The sequence below is a fragment of the Cnephaeus nilssonii genome (assembly GCF_951640355.1).
Source record: "Cnephaeus nilssonii genome assembly, chromosome: Y".
In the NCBI taxonomy this organism is placed as follows: domain Eukaryota; kingdom Metazoa; phylum Chordata; class Mammalia; order Chiroptera; family Vespertilionidae; genus Cnephaeus; species Cnephaeus nilssonii.
Genome location: NC_137096.1, coordinates 3,508,688 through 3,525,040, shown reverse-complemented (window position 1 = coordinate 3,525,040; position 16,353 = coordinate 3,508,688). Strand labels below are relative to the sequence as shown.

Here is a 16,353-nt window from a genome sequence, read left to right as displayed (position 1 = left end):
GGTTTGGGAGTTACTTTCTTTCAGAAAATTAAAAATAATTGGTATATTCTTACCTTTGAGACATTAATTGTAAATATTACATTAATTTATATGTACTTTAATCTGTTTTTCTTTTCTCATTGCTATAAGATCTCTCCTGACTAATGCAAATTTTTTTGATACTGTGTTTCTCAAATCTGAGGATTCAATTTTCATCAATTCTAGAAAATTCTTGGGCATTGACCCGTCCAATATAACTTCTTTCTACCTTAAATCCGTCTATCATAAAATGCAATAATCTTATGTTCTTATTCTAACTTCATCTTCATGGTTCTTAATCTGTCTCATATTTCCTTTTTTTCTCTTGCTCCTGTGTTGTCAGTAATTTATTAAAAGTAATTTTAAAATTTATCAACTTTCTTAAAAGTTAATTACTGTTGGACCACTTTTACTCTTCAGGTTTCTAATATTAATTGTATTTTTTTTTTTATATTTATAACTAGAGGCCCATTGCAAGAAGATTCCTGCAAGAACAGGGCTTCCTGCGCCTGAGCCAAGCCCAAACAGGCTGGCTTCCCTCCCAACGCCGCTGCCACCACCCGGTGCTTTTCCTCCCACCGCTGCTACCCCTGCACCCCCAACCCCCCCGCACTGTTTCTCCCGCAGCTAATGCCCCGTGCTTTCTGTCCTGCTGCCACCACCACCCCACTTTCTGCTTTCCCTTTTTCTCTCCTTCTTCCTTCTATGCTGTCTTCAGTCTTCACTTGGCAACTGTGAATGCAAATTAACCACCATCTTTGTTGGGTTTATTTGCATACTCACTCTGATTGGCTGGTGGGCGTAGCGGAGTGATGGTCAATTGGCATGTTTCTCTTTTATTAGTGTAGATTCCTGAATATCTTTTAGAGTTTTCTGGTTAAGATTAAGGAAAATTTTCTTCCTGCTGCTTTTGCTGTGTTCTGTTTTGTAATATATTGATAAGTATATTGTCTATACTCTTATTAGTTGTGTTTGTGTAGTTTGATGTTGTCTCAAAAAGTTTTCAGTCATTTCACTCCCACCAATCATATTTTCTGCTAATGACTGAGGATACAACAATTCAAAACTCGAATCCACTTTTTACTTGGCATGTTTTTGTAAGTGTGTATTCTGGTTTAAATTTCTCTGATGACAAGTAATGGATCAGAACTCTCAGGAGCATTTGGTTTGTTTTGTTCTCTTACAGAGGCAGGAAAGTATATTGACTATGTTTAGAGATTTCTTTTCCCAACACTCTTTAGTTTCAGTAATATTAACTTTTTGACAGTAAAATTAATGGGAAATGTCATAACCTTAGGTTGAGGTCTCTATGTTAAGTTTTGGCCAGCAAAACTATTAATGATCCAAGTCACACATTAGTTTTAGAACTTTCATTTGTAAAACACTTTAATTTTTTTAGGTTTTATACTCTTAAATATTTCTTCCACTTCGCCGTTCTTTATGATTTCTCTGAATAGTTAACTACAATGTAGTATAAAATTGAAGTTATATATATTAAGTACTTAGGAATTTTTGGAGAGGATTTTCAGGAATACGATTGATAAGTACAATTCTGTCATTTTTCTAGTTTTTATATTCAGGTGTTTTATTTCCTCTGGCTGTTTTGGCTGTTGCTTCTAAAACAATGGCAGATAATGAAATTGCTTCTAATGGTGTCTGTTAAGCATTGAATATGATGGATATATTGTATATTAAAGTTTTTCATTCATTTAAACCATTTTTAGAGTTGTTTTTTTTAATTAGGAATGGATGCATTATTCAGATAGCATTCACTGTTATTAACTTTTTTTATCATTCCATATTTTTGTTTATTTGATTGTTTATGTTATTCTGTATACGTCTGGCTTAGTTTGCCTTGCTTTATCTAATACTGAACCATCAAATCTCTGAACTGACAGGAGTATGCGACCAGTGGTTGGAACCTGAATGTGATGCCAATGCTGGATCAGTCTGTTCTTTGCCATATCAATGCAGACATCTCAGGCATGAAGGTTCCATGGCTGTATGTTGGCATGGTTTTCTCAGCCTTTTGTTGGCATATTGAGGACCACTGGAGTTACTCCATCAACTACCTACACTGGTGAGCAGGACCCAATGGCTGGGATGGACCTCAAGACTCACTTAACATTTCCAAACTTTTATATATTCTCTTTACCTGAGCAGGGGTGAGCCAAAGACCTGGTATGGGGTGCCCTCATTGGCAGCAGAGCATTTGGAGCAGGTGATGAAGAGGCTGACACCTGAGTTGTTTGATAGCCAGCCTGACCTTCTACATCAACTTGTTACCCTGATGAATCCCAACACCCTTATGGCCCATGGTGTTCCTGTGAGTACCTGGAAATAAAGGCCAAAAGGAATTTAATCCTGCTTGAGGGTGGGGAAGGAATGAGGAAGAACTTGTTTTGAGGAAATAAAGTTAAATGCATTTTGATTTGGAGACTAGGCTTACTCTCATCTCTCTTTCCCTTCCTGTGTTACTGTGAAGCTGCCAAACTATACAGATCATTTGAATATCATAACGAGAAAGAGAAAGGAAAGATGAGATATTTATTTAATAACTAAGGGCCCGGTGCACAGAATTCATGCACTGGGTGTGGGGGGGTGTCTCCTCAGCCCAGCCTGTCCCCTGTCACATACTGGGAGCCCTCAGGGGATGTCCTAGCCGAAGTCTGGCCTCCCTTTGTGAGAGACAACCAGGCTGATCAGGGAAAGGCACCAGCCCCATCACCCCACTGCTGGAGCCACTGCAAGTCACCACAGCCACCAAGGTGTTTTCATCAACACGGACTCCAGTCCCTTCACCAAGAGAAAATGACAACTTTCTTTAGGCATTTTCAAGATGTGTCTTTCATAGAATATGCATTTCTTTCTTTCTTTCTTTTTTATCCTCACCTGAGTATATGTTTCCATTGAATTTAGAGAATGTGAAAGAGAAAGGGAAAGACAGAGAGAAACATCAAAGTGAGAGGAATACTTAGATTGCTTGCCTCCTTCATGAGCCCTGACCTGGGCCCCAGCCAGGGAGGAGCCTGCAACCTAGGTACATGCCCTTGATCAGAATCTAACCTGGACTCTGCGGTTGGCAAACCTAGGCATTATCCACTGAGTCAAACCGTGTAGGGCAGGATATGACATTTCTTAGCCCTCCAGCAGGGGACCTTCGTTTTTTCTCGAGGAGTGTAGTGGAAAAGCCCTAGATCACCTTTTTGGATTCTTATACCTAAGTTACTAAGAATATTACCAGTGGCATACAGGGAGCTTAGCCAATGAGAGGTCAGAAAAGGTGTTTCCTCTGTAGTTCACACCTATCTCCTGTGATCTCCGGCTCCGCCCCTGTCAAGGCCTAAAGCCTCCAGCCCTTGGCAGGGGACCCCCAGCTGGCTCTGATCACCCGCAGGGAACCCCAGCTGGCTCTATCGCCTGGCTCCATCCAAGCCCAAGGCCGCAAGCCTCTGGCCGAGTCTTGGGCTCTGGGCAGGGACCCTTAGCTGGCTCTGATCACCCCGCTCTGCCCCCAGCCAAGGCCTCAAACCTCTGGCCAAGGCTCGGGCTCTGGGCAGGGACCCCCAGCTGGCTTCGATTGCCAGGCTCCGCCGCAGCGACAAAAGCCGCAAGCCTCTGGCTGAGGCTTGGGCTCTGGGCAGGGACCCCCAGCTGGCTCTGATCACCCGCAGGGGACCCCAGCTGGCTCAATCACCCAGCTCCACCCCCACCAAGGCTGCAAGCCTCTGGCCGAGGCTTGGGACCTGGGCAGGGACCCCCAGCTGGCTCCGATTGCCCTCAGGGGACCCCAGCTGGCTCCGATCGCCAGGCTCCGCCCCAACGGCCAAGGCCTCAAGCCTTTGGCCAAGGCTTGGGCTCCGGGCAGGACACCCAGCTGGCTATGATCGCCCCGCTCCGCCTCCAGCCAATGCCGCAAGCTTCTGTTTGAGGCTCGGCCCCGGGCAGGGACCCCCAGCTGGCACTGTCCCCCGCTCCATCCAAGGCCAAGGCCTCAAGCTTCTGTTTGAGGCTCGGGCCCTGGGCAGGGACCCCCAGCTGTCTCCCATCGCGGGGCTCCACCCCCAGCCAAGACGGCAAGCCTCTGGCTGAGGCTTGGGCCCTGCTCAGGGACCCCCAGCTGGCTCCAATCACCGCAGGGGACCCCAGCTGGTTCCAGTGGCCCAGCTCCGCCCCCAGCCAATGCCGCAAGCCTCTGGCTGAGGCTCAGGACCTGGGCAGGGACCACAGCTGCCTCCGATCACATGCAGGGGACCCCAGCTGGCTCTGATCAGCTGTGGGGGACCCCCCCTGGCTCCAATCTTCCCCTCTGATCTTCGGCTCCAATATCCCAGTTCCAACAACCGGTGCTCTCCGAGGCTGCAGCCATCTTGGTTAGGTGTATTTGCATATTCGCTTTCTGATTGGCTGGTGGGCGTGGCCGGTGGGTGTGGCTTGTGAGTGTAGCGGAGTGATGATTTGCATATTACTGTTTTATTAGGTAGGAAGGATATAAAAGCTGAAACATGGATTTGCCCTTTTAATCTGCCTCCCAGTCTATTATTGGTCTTCTGTTTATAAGGTATAAATTCTAATTTCATAAAGCCATGGGAGTCTGGGAGTGGTTTCAGACTAGGGAATTTCCAGGATTGACTTATATCAGCCAGTTTTGCAAAAGAGAGTGAATAAGCACTAATGTCTATAAGAAAACTAACATACACTATGCAACACACTATACTTTTTTTTTTATGAACTTCTTTAAGGTCTGGGCTAATCTCTGCTCAACTTTTTATCACTTTTATGTCCACTTCCCTTAGATTTTCCATTTGTACAAATTGGACTTGGCATTTGCAAGGCTCCCTTCACCAAGGGATGAAATTTTATCAGTTTTTACTTGCATTTTTAACTTCTTTTCTTAACATAGTGGGGATATTGCCCTTGCCAGTTTCCTCAGTGGTTAGAGCATCAGTCCTTGGACCAAAAGGGTTTGAGGTTTGATTCCTGGTGAAGGGCATGCACCTCCATTGTAGGTTCAATGACTGCCATTAGTGGGAGGCAACCAATTAATGTCTCTCTCTCATGTTGATGTTTCTCTCTCTTCCCCTTGCCCTTATTATCTAAAAAAAAAAAAAAAGCTTTTGAATATTGATGATAGTGAAATCATTTAGGTACCTAGTTATACCATTTGTCTTTCCTCATTATTTTTGTTCACAGTTTTTTTCCCTCCCACATATACTCAACACACTCCTAAACATATCCAAGACTAGAATTGGTATATTTTGTCTAGACTACCTAATTTGGTGTTATTCACTACTTTCTTTATCTACTTTACTACTATCTATATTATAAAAAGCCATTGGCTGGAACGCAGGACGACCAAACAACTGGTCACCAGGAGATGCATTGATGGGTCCCACGGCAGCAGCGGCGGGACTCTGAGTCCCGTGGCAGCAATGGTGGTGGGCGGGACTCAGGCTCCTGCAGCGGCCAGACTTTGGGTCTTACACGATTTCACGCACTGGGCCTCTAATAAGGTTAATAATAATATCCCCACTTTTTTTTTTTAATCTTTACCATACCAGAGGAGGATATTTTTTCCATTGATTTTTAGAGAGAAGGAGAAGGAGGAGCCAAGGGAAGGGAGAAAAACATCTATGTGAGAGAGATAACAATTGGTTGCCTCCTGCTCACACCCCTATTGGGCCTGGGAATTAAACCTGCAACCGAGGTGTTTGCTGTTAACTCGGTATCAGACCCTCAGACCCTCTGACTGATGCTCTAAGCACTGAGCAAAACTGGCTAGGGCGATATCCCCATTTTTATATATTATCTTAATAATTTGAGTCTTGTCATTCTCTTACTAAGTGTTCATCAATTTTTGTTCATTATTATAGGGAGCTAGATTTTGTTTTTTTTGATTGTCTGTTGTTTTCCTTTTGTACTTTTCATAAAATAAGTAATTGGCCCAGCTGGTGAACTCAGTTGATTAGAGCATTTTCATGATAGGCCAGTCAGGACGCATCCAAGAATCAACCAGTGAATCAATCTATCCTATACACTGAGTGGCCAGATTATTATGACCACATGACGCTTGTAGGCAAATTAGCTATAATTTTGCGCTGAAGTTGCTAGAGGGCCAGACCATTATAAATAGGGAAGCAGGTTGTTTACCACGACAGTAGAAGTGATTTTTTCTGAAGATATGGGTAAACAACATGACTTAACAGCCTTTGAATGTGGGATGATGGTTGGCGCTCGGAGCCATGGAGCAAGTATCAGAAAAACAGCTGAATTCGTTAAATGTACAAGAGCAGCTGTTGTTAAAGTGTTTAAAATCTGGACTGTCAGCCGAAAATCTGGGTCTGAAGGTGCGAATTGTGGCCATCAGCGACTGGTCAATGTTAGGGCAGAATGGAGAGTGGCAAGACTGGTACAAGACAACAAGGGCAAGAGTGCATCAAATTACTGCAGATCTTAATCAGAGATCCTCTCAAATGATCTCTGAACGCATAATAATCTGTCCATTCACTGTATAATAAAGAGCTAATATGCTAATTAGACCAAACAGCAGAACGACCTTCCAGACGACCTTCCAGATGAAGCTGGGGCTGCGGGGGCCGGCCAAGGCTGCAAGGGGCTGCAAGGGCCAGCCAGGACTGCGGGCCAGGCAAGGCAGCTAGGCTGCGAGGGCCGAGCCCCTTGCACAAATTACGCGCATTGGGCCTCTATTTTCTATACAATAAAAGCCTAAGCTACCATTACAACGGAACAACCAGCCACTATGATGCACACTGTCCACCAGGGGGTAGATGCTCAATGCAGGAGCTGCCCCCTGGTGGTCAGTGTGCTCCCACATGGGGAGCACCACTTAGCCAGAAGCTGGGCTCACCGCTGGCAAATGCATTGGCGGTGGCAGGAGCCTGTCCCACCTCCGCCAGCAGCACTAAGGAGCAGTGAGCCAAGTGGTAAGGAGCAGCAAGCAGGCAATAAGGAGTGAGGGATCCTGGACTGTGAGAGGGATGTCCACCAGCTGGCTTAGGCCCAATCCCCTGAGGGGTCCCAGACTGCAAGAGGGTGCAGGCCCAGCTGAGTGGCCCAAATTTCATGCACCAGTTCTCTGGTATGCTATATAGAAGCCTAAGTTACTGGTCAACCAAACGACCGGTCAGCCGGTCGCTATGATGCGCACTGAACACCAGGGGGCAGACACTCAACGCAGGAGCTGCCTCCTGGTGGTCAATGCACTCTCACAGTGATCAGCTAACCGACAGGCTCCAGACACTGGGCTCACGGCTGGTGAACGCAGTTCTGGCGGCATGAGCGCCTCCCACCTCTGAGGCATACGCTACCAAACTGCAGCAGTCACAGTGGGGCTAGGATGAGAGGGAGCAGCGCATGGCCTGGGTTTGGACACCTCCATGGCTGTCTGCCATTTTGCACACTGCTACATTCTTCAGGCCGAACCCGGTAGTCAGACATCCCCTTAGGGGTCCCGTATTATAAGAGGGTGCAGGCCAGGCTGAGGAACCCCACCGGTGCACGTGCACCGGGCCTCAAGTATATAAATAAGCGGTCCAACAAATCAGACTTAATTTTGAAGTTAATATAACTTTTAATAAGGAAGAACTTCTTCCATTTTTTTCTACATGTATCTTTTTGTTCTTCATTTCTTCCATTTTTTCTTTGCGATGAAGTGGGTTATTCTAGTGTTCTGGGTTAATGTCTATCTTTATATTTTCATTATTTTCTTAGTTATTGTCATGTTACAATTACTATTTTATAACAATCAAGTGTGAATTAATAACAACTTACCCTTTAATAGTAAGTTTAAAAAACACACAAATGTTCCTATTTAGCTCTGTCCCTCTTCCTTTATATTATTACTAGAGGCCTGGTACACAAAATTCACACACTCGGCGATCCCTCAATCCGGCCTGCACCCTCTCACAGTCTGGGAGCCCTCGGGAAATGTCCAGCTGACGGCTGGCCTAAGCCATCAGTCAGACATCCTTAACGCTGCCGCGGAGGCGTGAGAGGCTCTCACCACTGCTGCTGCGCTTACCAGCCGTGAGCCCAGCTTCTGGCTGAGCGGCACTCCCCCTGGGGGAGCACACTGACCACCAGGGGGCAGCTCCTGCATTGAGCATCTGCCCCATTGTTGGCAGTGCACTTCATAGCAACCGGTCATTCCACCATTTGGCCGATTTGCATATTAGACTTTTATTATATAGGACTAGACACCCTGTACGAATTTATGCACCCGTAGGGTCGCTCAGCCTGGCCTGCGGGTTTGGGCTGAAACCAGCTCTCCAACATCCCCGAGAGGTCCCATATTGGGAGAGGGCACAGGCCAGTCCGAGGGACCTCACCAGTGCACAGTCAGGGCAGGGAGAGACACGAGAGGACTCCAGGGCATGTCCGGCTGGTCTCGCTCAGTCCCAATCAGCCAGACCCCAGAAGCAAGCTAACCTATCAGTCAGAGCGAACCCGTGGTGGTCATTGCACATTATAGCGAACGTTTGAGTGGCCTTAGCATAACACTTTGATTTGCTTGAATGGACAACCGGACACTTAGCATTTTAGTCTTTTATCATATACGATAGGATGTCACAATTACATCTTTATACATTGTTTGCCCACTATTATAGTTTCATAATTACTGTTTATTTCATGCACTTTTCTTTTCAGTTATGAAGAAAATAAGAGGGGTCATAAAATACTCAATTTTGGCTTTTATATTTGGACACCTTTACTAGTGTTTTTCCTTTGTATGGCTTCTAGTTATCCTGTAGTGTCATTTCAGTCTGAAGGACTTCCTATAGCACTTTTTTTAAAATAATTGACTTTAAAAAAAGAGAGGAGGGGTACAAGAGAGAAAGAGAAACACTGATTTGTTGTTCACTTTCGTATGTATTCATTGATTGATTTTTGTATATGCCCTGACCAGAGATCAAACTTACAACCTTGGAGTATTGGGACTATACTCTAACCAATTGAGCTCTACCTGGTCAGGGTCTTACATCATTTTATATAGAACGAGAGGCTCAGTGCATTAATTCATGCATGTGTGCGGATGGGCGGGACGCTATCGGCCCTCTGGGTGTGTAGTGGGATGTCCTTGCTGGCCCAGGATCCGGATCCATCCCGCTGATGTTCATGACGGTTGTTGGGAGCCACCTGGTGGCTGCTTTTATATCCTTTCTTCCTCGTGGAGTGTCTAGGGAGAGGAAGTAGCCATGGTGCTCAAGGCCGACTTCCAGGAGGCCGGCAGCTCTGTTTTTGGATCATGCTAGCAGTGCAGGTTCGTTGGTTATTGCACATCATAGCAACCAGTTTGGTTGTTCAGTTGTTCAATTCTCCAGAGATTGGACCTTCAGGACTACTGAGGGAGTGTGTGGCTGCTGCCGGGGTGGTGGGCTGCAGGGACGGGTGGGTCAGTCAGCTGTGGAACTCCTGCTGGGGGAGCACACTGAACACCATGGTCCAGCTCCTGTGTTGAGCATTTGACCCCTGGTGGTTAGTGCATGTCATAGTGACCAGTCATTCCAGTCATTTGGTTATAATAGTTGCTTAGGCTTTTATATATATAGACAAGAGGCCTGGTGCACGAAATTCATGCATGGGGAGGGGTGTCCCTCAACCTGGCCTGTACCCTCTCCATTCTGGGACTCCTTGGGGGACTACTGGAAGTCAGACATCCCTCTTGCAGTCCAGGACCACAGGCTCTTAACCACTCACCTGCCTGCCTGCCTAATGCTCCCAATTGCCCTCCCTTGCCGGCCTGGTCGCCCCCAACTGCCCTCCCCTGACAGCCTCGTCACCCCCAACTTCCCTCCCCTGCTGGCCTGATCTCTCTCCCAACAGCCATCCCCTGCTGGCCTGATTGCCCAAAAAGGCCCTCCCCTGCTGGCCTGCTCATTCCCAAGAGCCCTCCACTGCTGGCCTGGTCACCCCCAACTGCCCTCCCCTGCTGGCCTGATTGCCCCCAACTGCCCTCCGCTGCCAGCCTGATTGCCCCTAATGACCTCTGCCTTGGCCCCACCACCATGGCTTTGTCCAGAAGGAAATCGGACCTCTGGAAGATGGCCAGTCGACCCGGTCTAATTAGCATATTACCCTTTTAGTAATATAAATAGATTATATAGGATAGGATTGCTTAAATGGTGGGGGGGAACCTTTTTCAGCAGGAGGAGATGCTCTTGGCAGACAAAAATACATAATCCCTATATCTGGAATAAGAGCCAATATGCACTATACTGCCAAACCGGTTATTAAAAAAATTGAACCGCTTTCTTACACCTTACACCAAACAGCTCTTCAGCCCCCACCTTAGGTTCTGCCTTTGCAGTTCATCCAGATTAGGTTCTTATTGGTTGGTTTCTATGCCAGTCAGCATCAAAATCTCCGCCTCCTAAGCAGGCATTGGCTCCTCTGGGAAATCCATAATGAACCCGCCTTCACGTCGGCTCCAGACCTTCAATCACGCCCCCAGTCTGCTACCTGGTATATCTCTGGCCACTCTGAGAAGTGGCACCTCAGGTCTATGCTGGTGGCAATTTTGAATTTTAATCCCTGAACTAACCTTACAGTGTAAGCTCCGTTAAGGCAAGCATTTGTATTGTTCATTCTTAGTTTACTCATAGACTTTACCTGTGTCTATGCATCTATGCTAGCACTGCATGGTGACCAGTTGAATGGTCGTTTCAGTTGTCACGGTCATTACCTTTATATATATATATATATATATATATATATATATATATATATATATATACATATATATATATACACACACACACACACACACACACATACACACACACACACACACACACACACACACACACACACACACACACTAGAGGCCCGGTGCACGAAATTTGTGCACGGAGGGGGGCGTGTCCCTCAGCCCAGCCTGCACCCTCTCCAATCTCAGCCTCTGCCCTCCCCTGCAGGCCTGGTCACCCTTAACTGCCCTCCCCTTCAGGCCTGGTCCCCCCACAACTGCTCTCCCCTGCAGGCCTGGGTCCCCCCCAACTGCCCTTCCCTGAAGGCCCAGTCACCCCCAACATCCCTCCTCTGCTGGCCTGGTCACCCCTAACTGCCCTTTCCTGCAGGCTTGATCACCCCCAACTGTCCTCCCTTGCAGGCCTGTCCCTCGCAACTGCCCTCCCCTGCTGGCCTGATCGCCCACAACTGCCCTCCCTTGCAGGCCTGATCCCTCCCAACTGCCCTCCCCTGCTGGCCTGATCACCCCCAACTGCCCTCCCTTGCAGGCCTGGTCCCTCCCAACTGCCCTCCCCTGCTTGTGGTGGCCATCTTGTGTCCACATGGGGGAAGCCATCTTTGACCACATGGGGGCAGCCATCTTGTGTGTTGGAGTGATGGTTAATTTGCATATTACTCTTTTATTAGGTAGGATTTACTAGAGGCCCAGTGCATGAAAATTCATGCACTGGAGGGGGGTCCCTCAGCCCGGCCTGTCCCCTCTCACAGTCTGGGAGTCCTCAGAGGCAGAAGGCGACCCAGTGAACAGGGGAAGTTGATGCCCCATCACACCTCTGCTGCTGCCACTGCCGGCAGCACAAGCCTCGGCCGGCCCTGATTACTTGAGCCTTGGGCAGTCCTGGGCGGCTGGGGGATCTGAGGTGACTGGGGGACTCTGGAGGCAGGTGTGCAGAGCAGGCCCAGCCTTCTATGTGCCTGCTACCCCAGCAGAACTGAGGGGACTGGGTGCAGCCATCTTTGAGGGTGTGGCAGTCAATTAGCATATTCCCTCCTTATTGGCTGTGGGTGCTACCATCTTTGCAATGGTATGAGAGTTGATTAGCATATGCCCTCTTTATTAGATAGGATAAAAGACTAAATGATCTTTACAACCAAACAACCGGAATGACTGGAACAACTGGTAGACACGCACTGACCACCAAGGGACAGCAGCTCAATGCAGGAGCTGCCCACGGGTGGACAGTGTGCTCCCACAGCCAACTTCCTGTAGCCGGCCAACCCCCCCATGGTCCTTCCTCCTGGCTGGCCAGCCCAGATCAGAACCTCTCGTAGCCCCTCCCCTCTCCCAGCCAACCTCCCATGAACCCTCCCCTAGCCAGCCAACCTCCCCCAGCCCCTCACTCCCTGGCCAGCCAACTTCCCACAGCCCCAACCCTCCCCTTCTCACCCCCATTGGCCAGCCTTGATTGGTTCTGATCCGGACTGAGCAAGACGTCCTGATTGGCCCTGATTGCCAGCTAGGCTGAGGGACCTCACCCATGCATGAAGTCATGCATCGGGCCTGTAGTATCCTATATAATAATCCTATATAATAAAAAACTAATATGCAAATAGACCAAAAGGCAGAACAACTGAACAACCAAACAACTGGTTGCTATGATGTGCAATAACCACAGGGGGGCACACGTGGAATGTGGCAGGCATTGGCAGCAGGTGGCAGAGCACGGAACATGGCAAGTGTCGGCTTCGGCGGGATGGTGGAGCAGGTGAGTGGGGGTGGCAGACAAAGGCGGAGTGCTGATTGCTGTCATAGGGGCAAGCCTCTGGTGATTATTGATAATTCTTTGCTCCCATGTGCCACGGTCCTACTTGGCACTTGCACCTGCTGCCCTGATCGCCTGGCGCCCTCAGCAGGTGCGAGCGGTGGCTGCTGGTCCTGAATATCCCTCAGGGCTTCTCCCACCTCCCTCTGCTCCTGAGGGATGATCGGGGCAGCAGTCGCCACTCGCACCTGCTAATAGCACTGGTCCCGCTTGCACCCACTGTGGGCACCGGCCCCAATTGCTCCATGCCGTTAGCAAGTGCAAGTGGGGCCTGATGCTGTCAGCGCATGGGAGTGGCAGCAGCAGGAGTGAGGTTGCCAGCACAGAGGGGACTGAGGGCCGCGGCGGAAGAGGCTGGGAGTGGGCGCAGAGGATGGGATGAGACCTGCCCCCGTGCCCACTGTAGCCTCACAGCCCACAGTTCAAGGTGAACAAATTTGTGCACCGGGACTTTAGGGGGGTCCCTATAATAATATAAGGGTAATATGCTAATTAGATCAGACATCATTCCGGATGTCCTTCCAGAAGAAGCCTGGGTCCCAGATGCCTGCTGGCAGCTGGAGCAAAGCCAAGTGCCTGGGTGCCAGCGGGAAGCCAGTGCCAGCAGCTAGAGGAAGGAAGGCCTACTCTTGTGGAATTTCACGCATCAGGCCTCTAGTATGTATATGTACATATATTCATACACACATATACACACACACACACACATACATATCCTACCTAATAAAAGAGTAATATTCAAATTGACCCTAACTCCACTACACGCACAAGTCACGCCCACAAACCACGCCCACCAGCCAATCAGGAGCAAATATGCAAATAAACCCAGCCAAGATGGCTACAGCCACAGAGAGCGGGAGGAAGGCTTGGGTTTCCCCGGCAACAGAGGAAGCCAAGCTTTCCGCCTGCCCTTCGGCCTAAGCCTCCACTCAAGGCTACAAAGTTTCAATTATAGAAGGTAAACAAATCCAAACAGAAATGGCGGCAGCTACGGAGCTGGAAGAGCAGGAGGCAAGAGTTTCCCCTGTCAATGGAGGAAGCCAAGCTTTCCGCACACCCTGGCCGGCCCAGGCCTCCGCTTAAGGCTACAAAGTTTCAATTATAGAAGGTACACAAACCCCAAAAGAAATGGCTGCCAGCCACGGAGCAAGCAGGAGGCTTGGCTCCGCTCCAGGCTAAAGTTTCAATTGTAGAAGGTAAATAAATTCCAGATACCAGGGCCTCCTCTTGGGTCACCAGGGGGTGTGGCTGGCCTGTAAACCACCACAGGCCCTTCGCTCAGGCTGCCCCACGCCCCAAGGGAACCCCCACCCTGATCCGGGACACCCTTCAGGGCAAACCAGCTGGCCCCGACCCGTGCACCAGGCCTCTATCCTATCTAATAAAAGAGTAATATGCAGATTGACCATCACTCCAACACAATATGGCTGCCCCCATGTGGTCAAAGATCCTGCCCCTATGTGGACACAAGATGGCCAGCAGGGGAGGGCAGTTGGGAGGGACCAGGCCTGCAAGGGAGGGCAGTTGGAGGTGATCAACCCTGCAGGAGAGGGCAGTTAGGGGTGACCAGACCGGCAGAGGAGGGAAGTTGGGGGCAAACAGGCTGGCAGCGGAGTGGTTAGGGGGTGATCAGGCTGGCAGGCATAAGTGGTTAGGAGCAATCAGGAAGGCAGGCAGGTGAGCGGTTAGGAGCCAGTAGTCCTGGATTGTGAGAGGGATGTCCCAGATTGGAGGGGGTGCAGGCTGGGCTGAGGGACACACCACCCCCCCTCCTCCGTGCACAAATTTCATGCACTGGGCCTCTAGTATATAGATATTTACTGCAGACAAAGTCCCTAGGGGTTTCTCCTTCCTTTTTCACTTCTTCACCTCTTGGGCAATATCTGACCACCAGTTTAGGCCCGATCCCTGCAGCAGTCGGACATCCCTCTTGCAATCTAGGACTTCTGGCTCCTAATCACTCACCTGCCTGCCTTCCTAATCACCCCTAACTGCTTCTTCCTGCCTGCCTGATTGCCCCTAACCCCTCTGCCTGCCTGCCTGATTGCCCCTAACTACCCTCTTCTGCTGGACTGATCTTGCCCCCAACTGCTCTTCCATACCGGCCTAAGCTTGCCCCCAACTGCCTCCTGCCTGGTCACCCTTAACAACCTCTGCCTGCCTGCCTGATCGTCCCTAACTGCCCTCCCCTGCTGGCCTGATCTTGCCCCCAACTGCCCTCCCCTGCTGGCCTGGTTGCCCCCAACTACCCTCCCTGTCTGGCCTGGTTACCCCCAACTGTCCTCCCCTGCCAGCCTGATCTGGCCCCCAACTGCTTTCCCCTGCCGGCCTGATCTCGCCCTCAACTGCCCTCCCCTGCTGACCTAATCACCCCTAACGGCCTCTGCTTTGGCCCCCAACACCATGGCTTTGTCTGGAAGGAAGTCGGATGACCGGAAGGTGGCCGGTCGACCTGATCTAATTAGCATATTGCCCTTTTCGTAGTATAGATAGATTATGTAGGATAGGCTTGCTTAAATGGGGCGGGGGGAGGGGAATCCTTTTTAATAGGATGAGATGCTTTTGGCAGACAAAAATACGTAATCCCTATATCTGGACTGGTAACCAGCCATATGCACTATACTGCTAAACTGGTCATGAAAACATTGAACTGCTTTCTTAACACCTTACACAAAACAACTGTTGCCCTTAAAACCCCTCCTCAGCCCCCACCTTAGGTTCTGCCTTCACAGTTCACCCAGATTAGGTTCTGATTGGTTGGTTTCTATGCCAGTCAGCGTCAAAAGCTCTGCCGCCTAGGCAGCCATTGGCTTCTGGCACTTCACCGATTTTGTTCTGATTGGTCAGTTTCTATGCCAGTCAGCATCAAAAGCTCTGCCTCCTCGGCATCCATTGGCTCTTCACACTTCTCACAGATTTGGTTCTGATTGGTTGGTTTCTATGCTAGTCAGCGTCTCCAGGCCTATCAACAGGCCTGATCAGAGAAGCATGGCTGATCAGCAGCCCCAGCAGAGGCCCAAGAGAAAGAGAGGCATAGCTACTGGCCAGGCCCCAAGAGAAAGAGAGGCAAGGGCTGATCAACAGCTACCACGGAGGCTATGGGTCAGACCCTGCTTCTCTCTCCCTGGCCCTCCCTTCAGGCCTGATTCGCAGCCCCCTCAGCAGTCAGTGGTGGGTCGTGGCGCCTGCAGCAGTGGGACAGTCAGTGCTGGGTTGCAGACTTCTGGTTGGTTGAGCCTTTGGTCGTTTTGGATGTTACGACCCAGGTTTTTATATATTAGGATTCTTTCTGCCCCTTTATCTCTCTCTTCTTCCTCTTGTAGTCCCAGTTTGTATATATTATTTACTTTATGGTACCCTACAGGTCTTTCAGGGCCTGTTTATTTTCCTTTGTTCTCTTTTAGTTCTTCCTCTCAAACTGGATAAGGTCAAATGACTTATTTTAAAGCCCATCAGCTTTTTTCCTTTCCACCTTTATTGAAATTGTCTAGTGAATTTCACTTCAATTGTGGTAGTTTTTAGCTTTCAGAATACTTTTTTTTTGGCCTTTTTCTAATTGTTATATCTTTTTTGAGATTCTCTTCTTGTGGAGCATCATGTTTTTTTATTGTTTTCAGGTTTTGTGCCTATTTAAGAGTTTATTTTCTGTCTTTGTTTAGTAAGTCCAATGCCTGGGCTATCAGGGATACTTGTATTGAATATACCATACATTCTTGTTTCTTTGTATGCCTCCTACTTTTTTCTTAAACACTGAATATTTGAGTATTATGTTATGGCAACTCATGTCTACCCACAATACCCAGTT

The 16,353-nt window shown here is 48.8% G+C and overlaps 1 protein-coding gene across 1 annotated transcript in view; it reads left to right on the top strand.

Annotated features, from left to right (window-relative positions):
* LOC307096494 (lysine-specific demethylase 5D-like) overlaps nucleotides 1–16,353 on the top strand; it is a 67,733-nt gene that overhangs the window by 40,968 nt on the left and 10,412 nt on the right. The window contains 2 exon segments of the mRNA XM_079766161.1: nucleotides 1,917–2,098; nucleotides 2,182–2,344. Coding sequence (XP_079622287.1) covers nucleotides 1,917–2,098; nucleotides 2,182–2,344 — 345 coding nt within the window.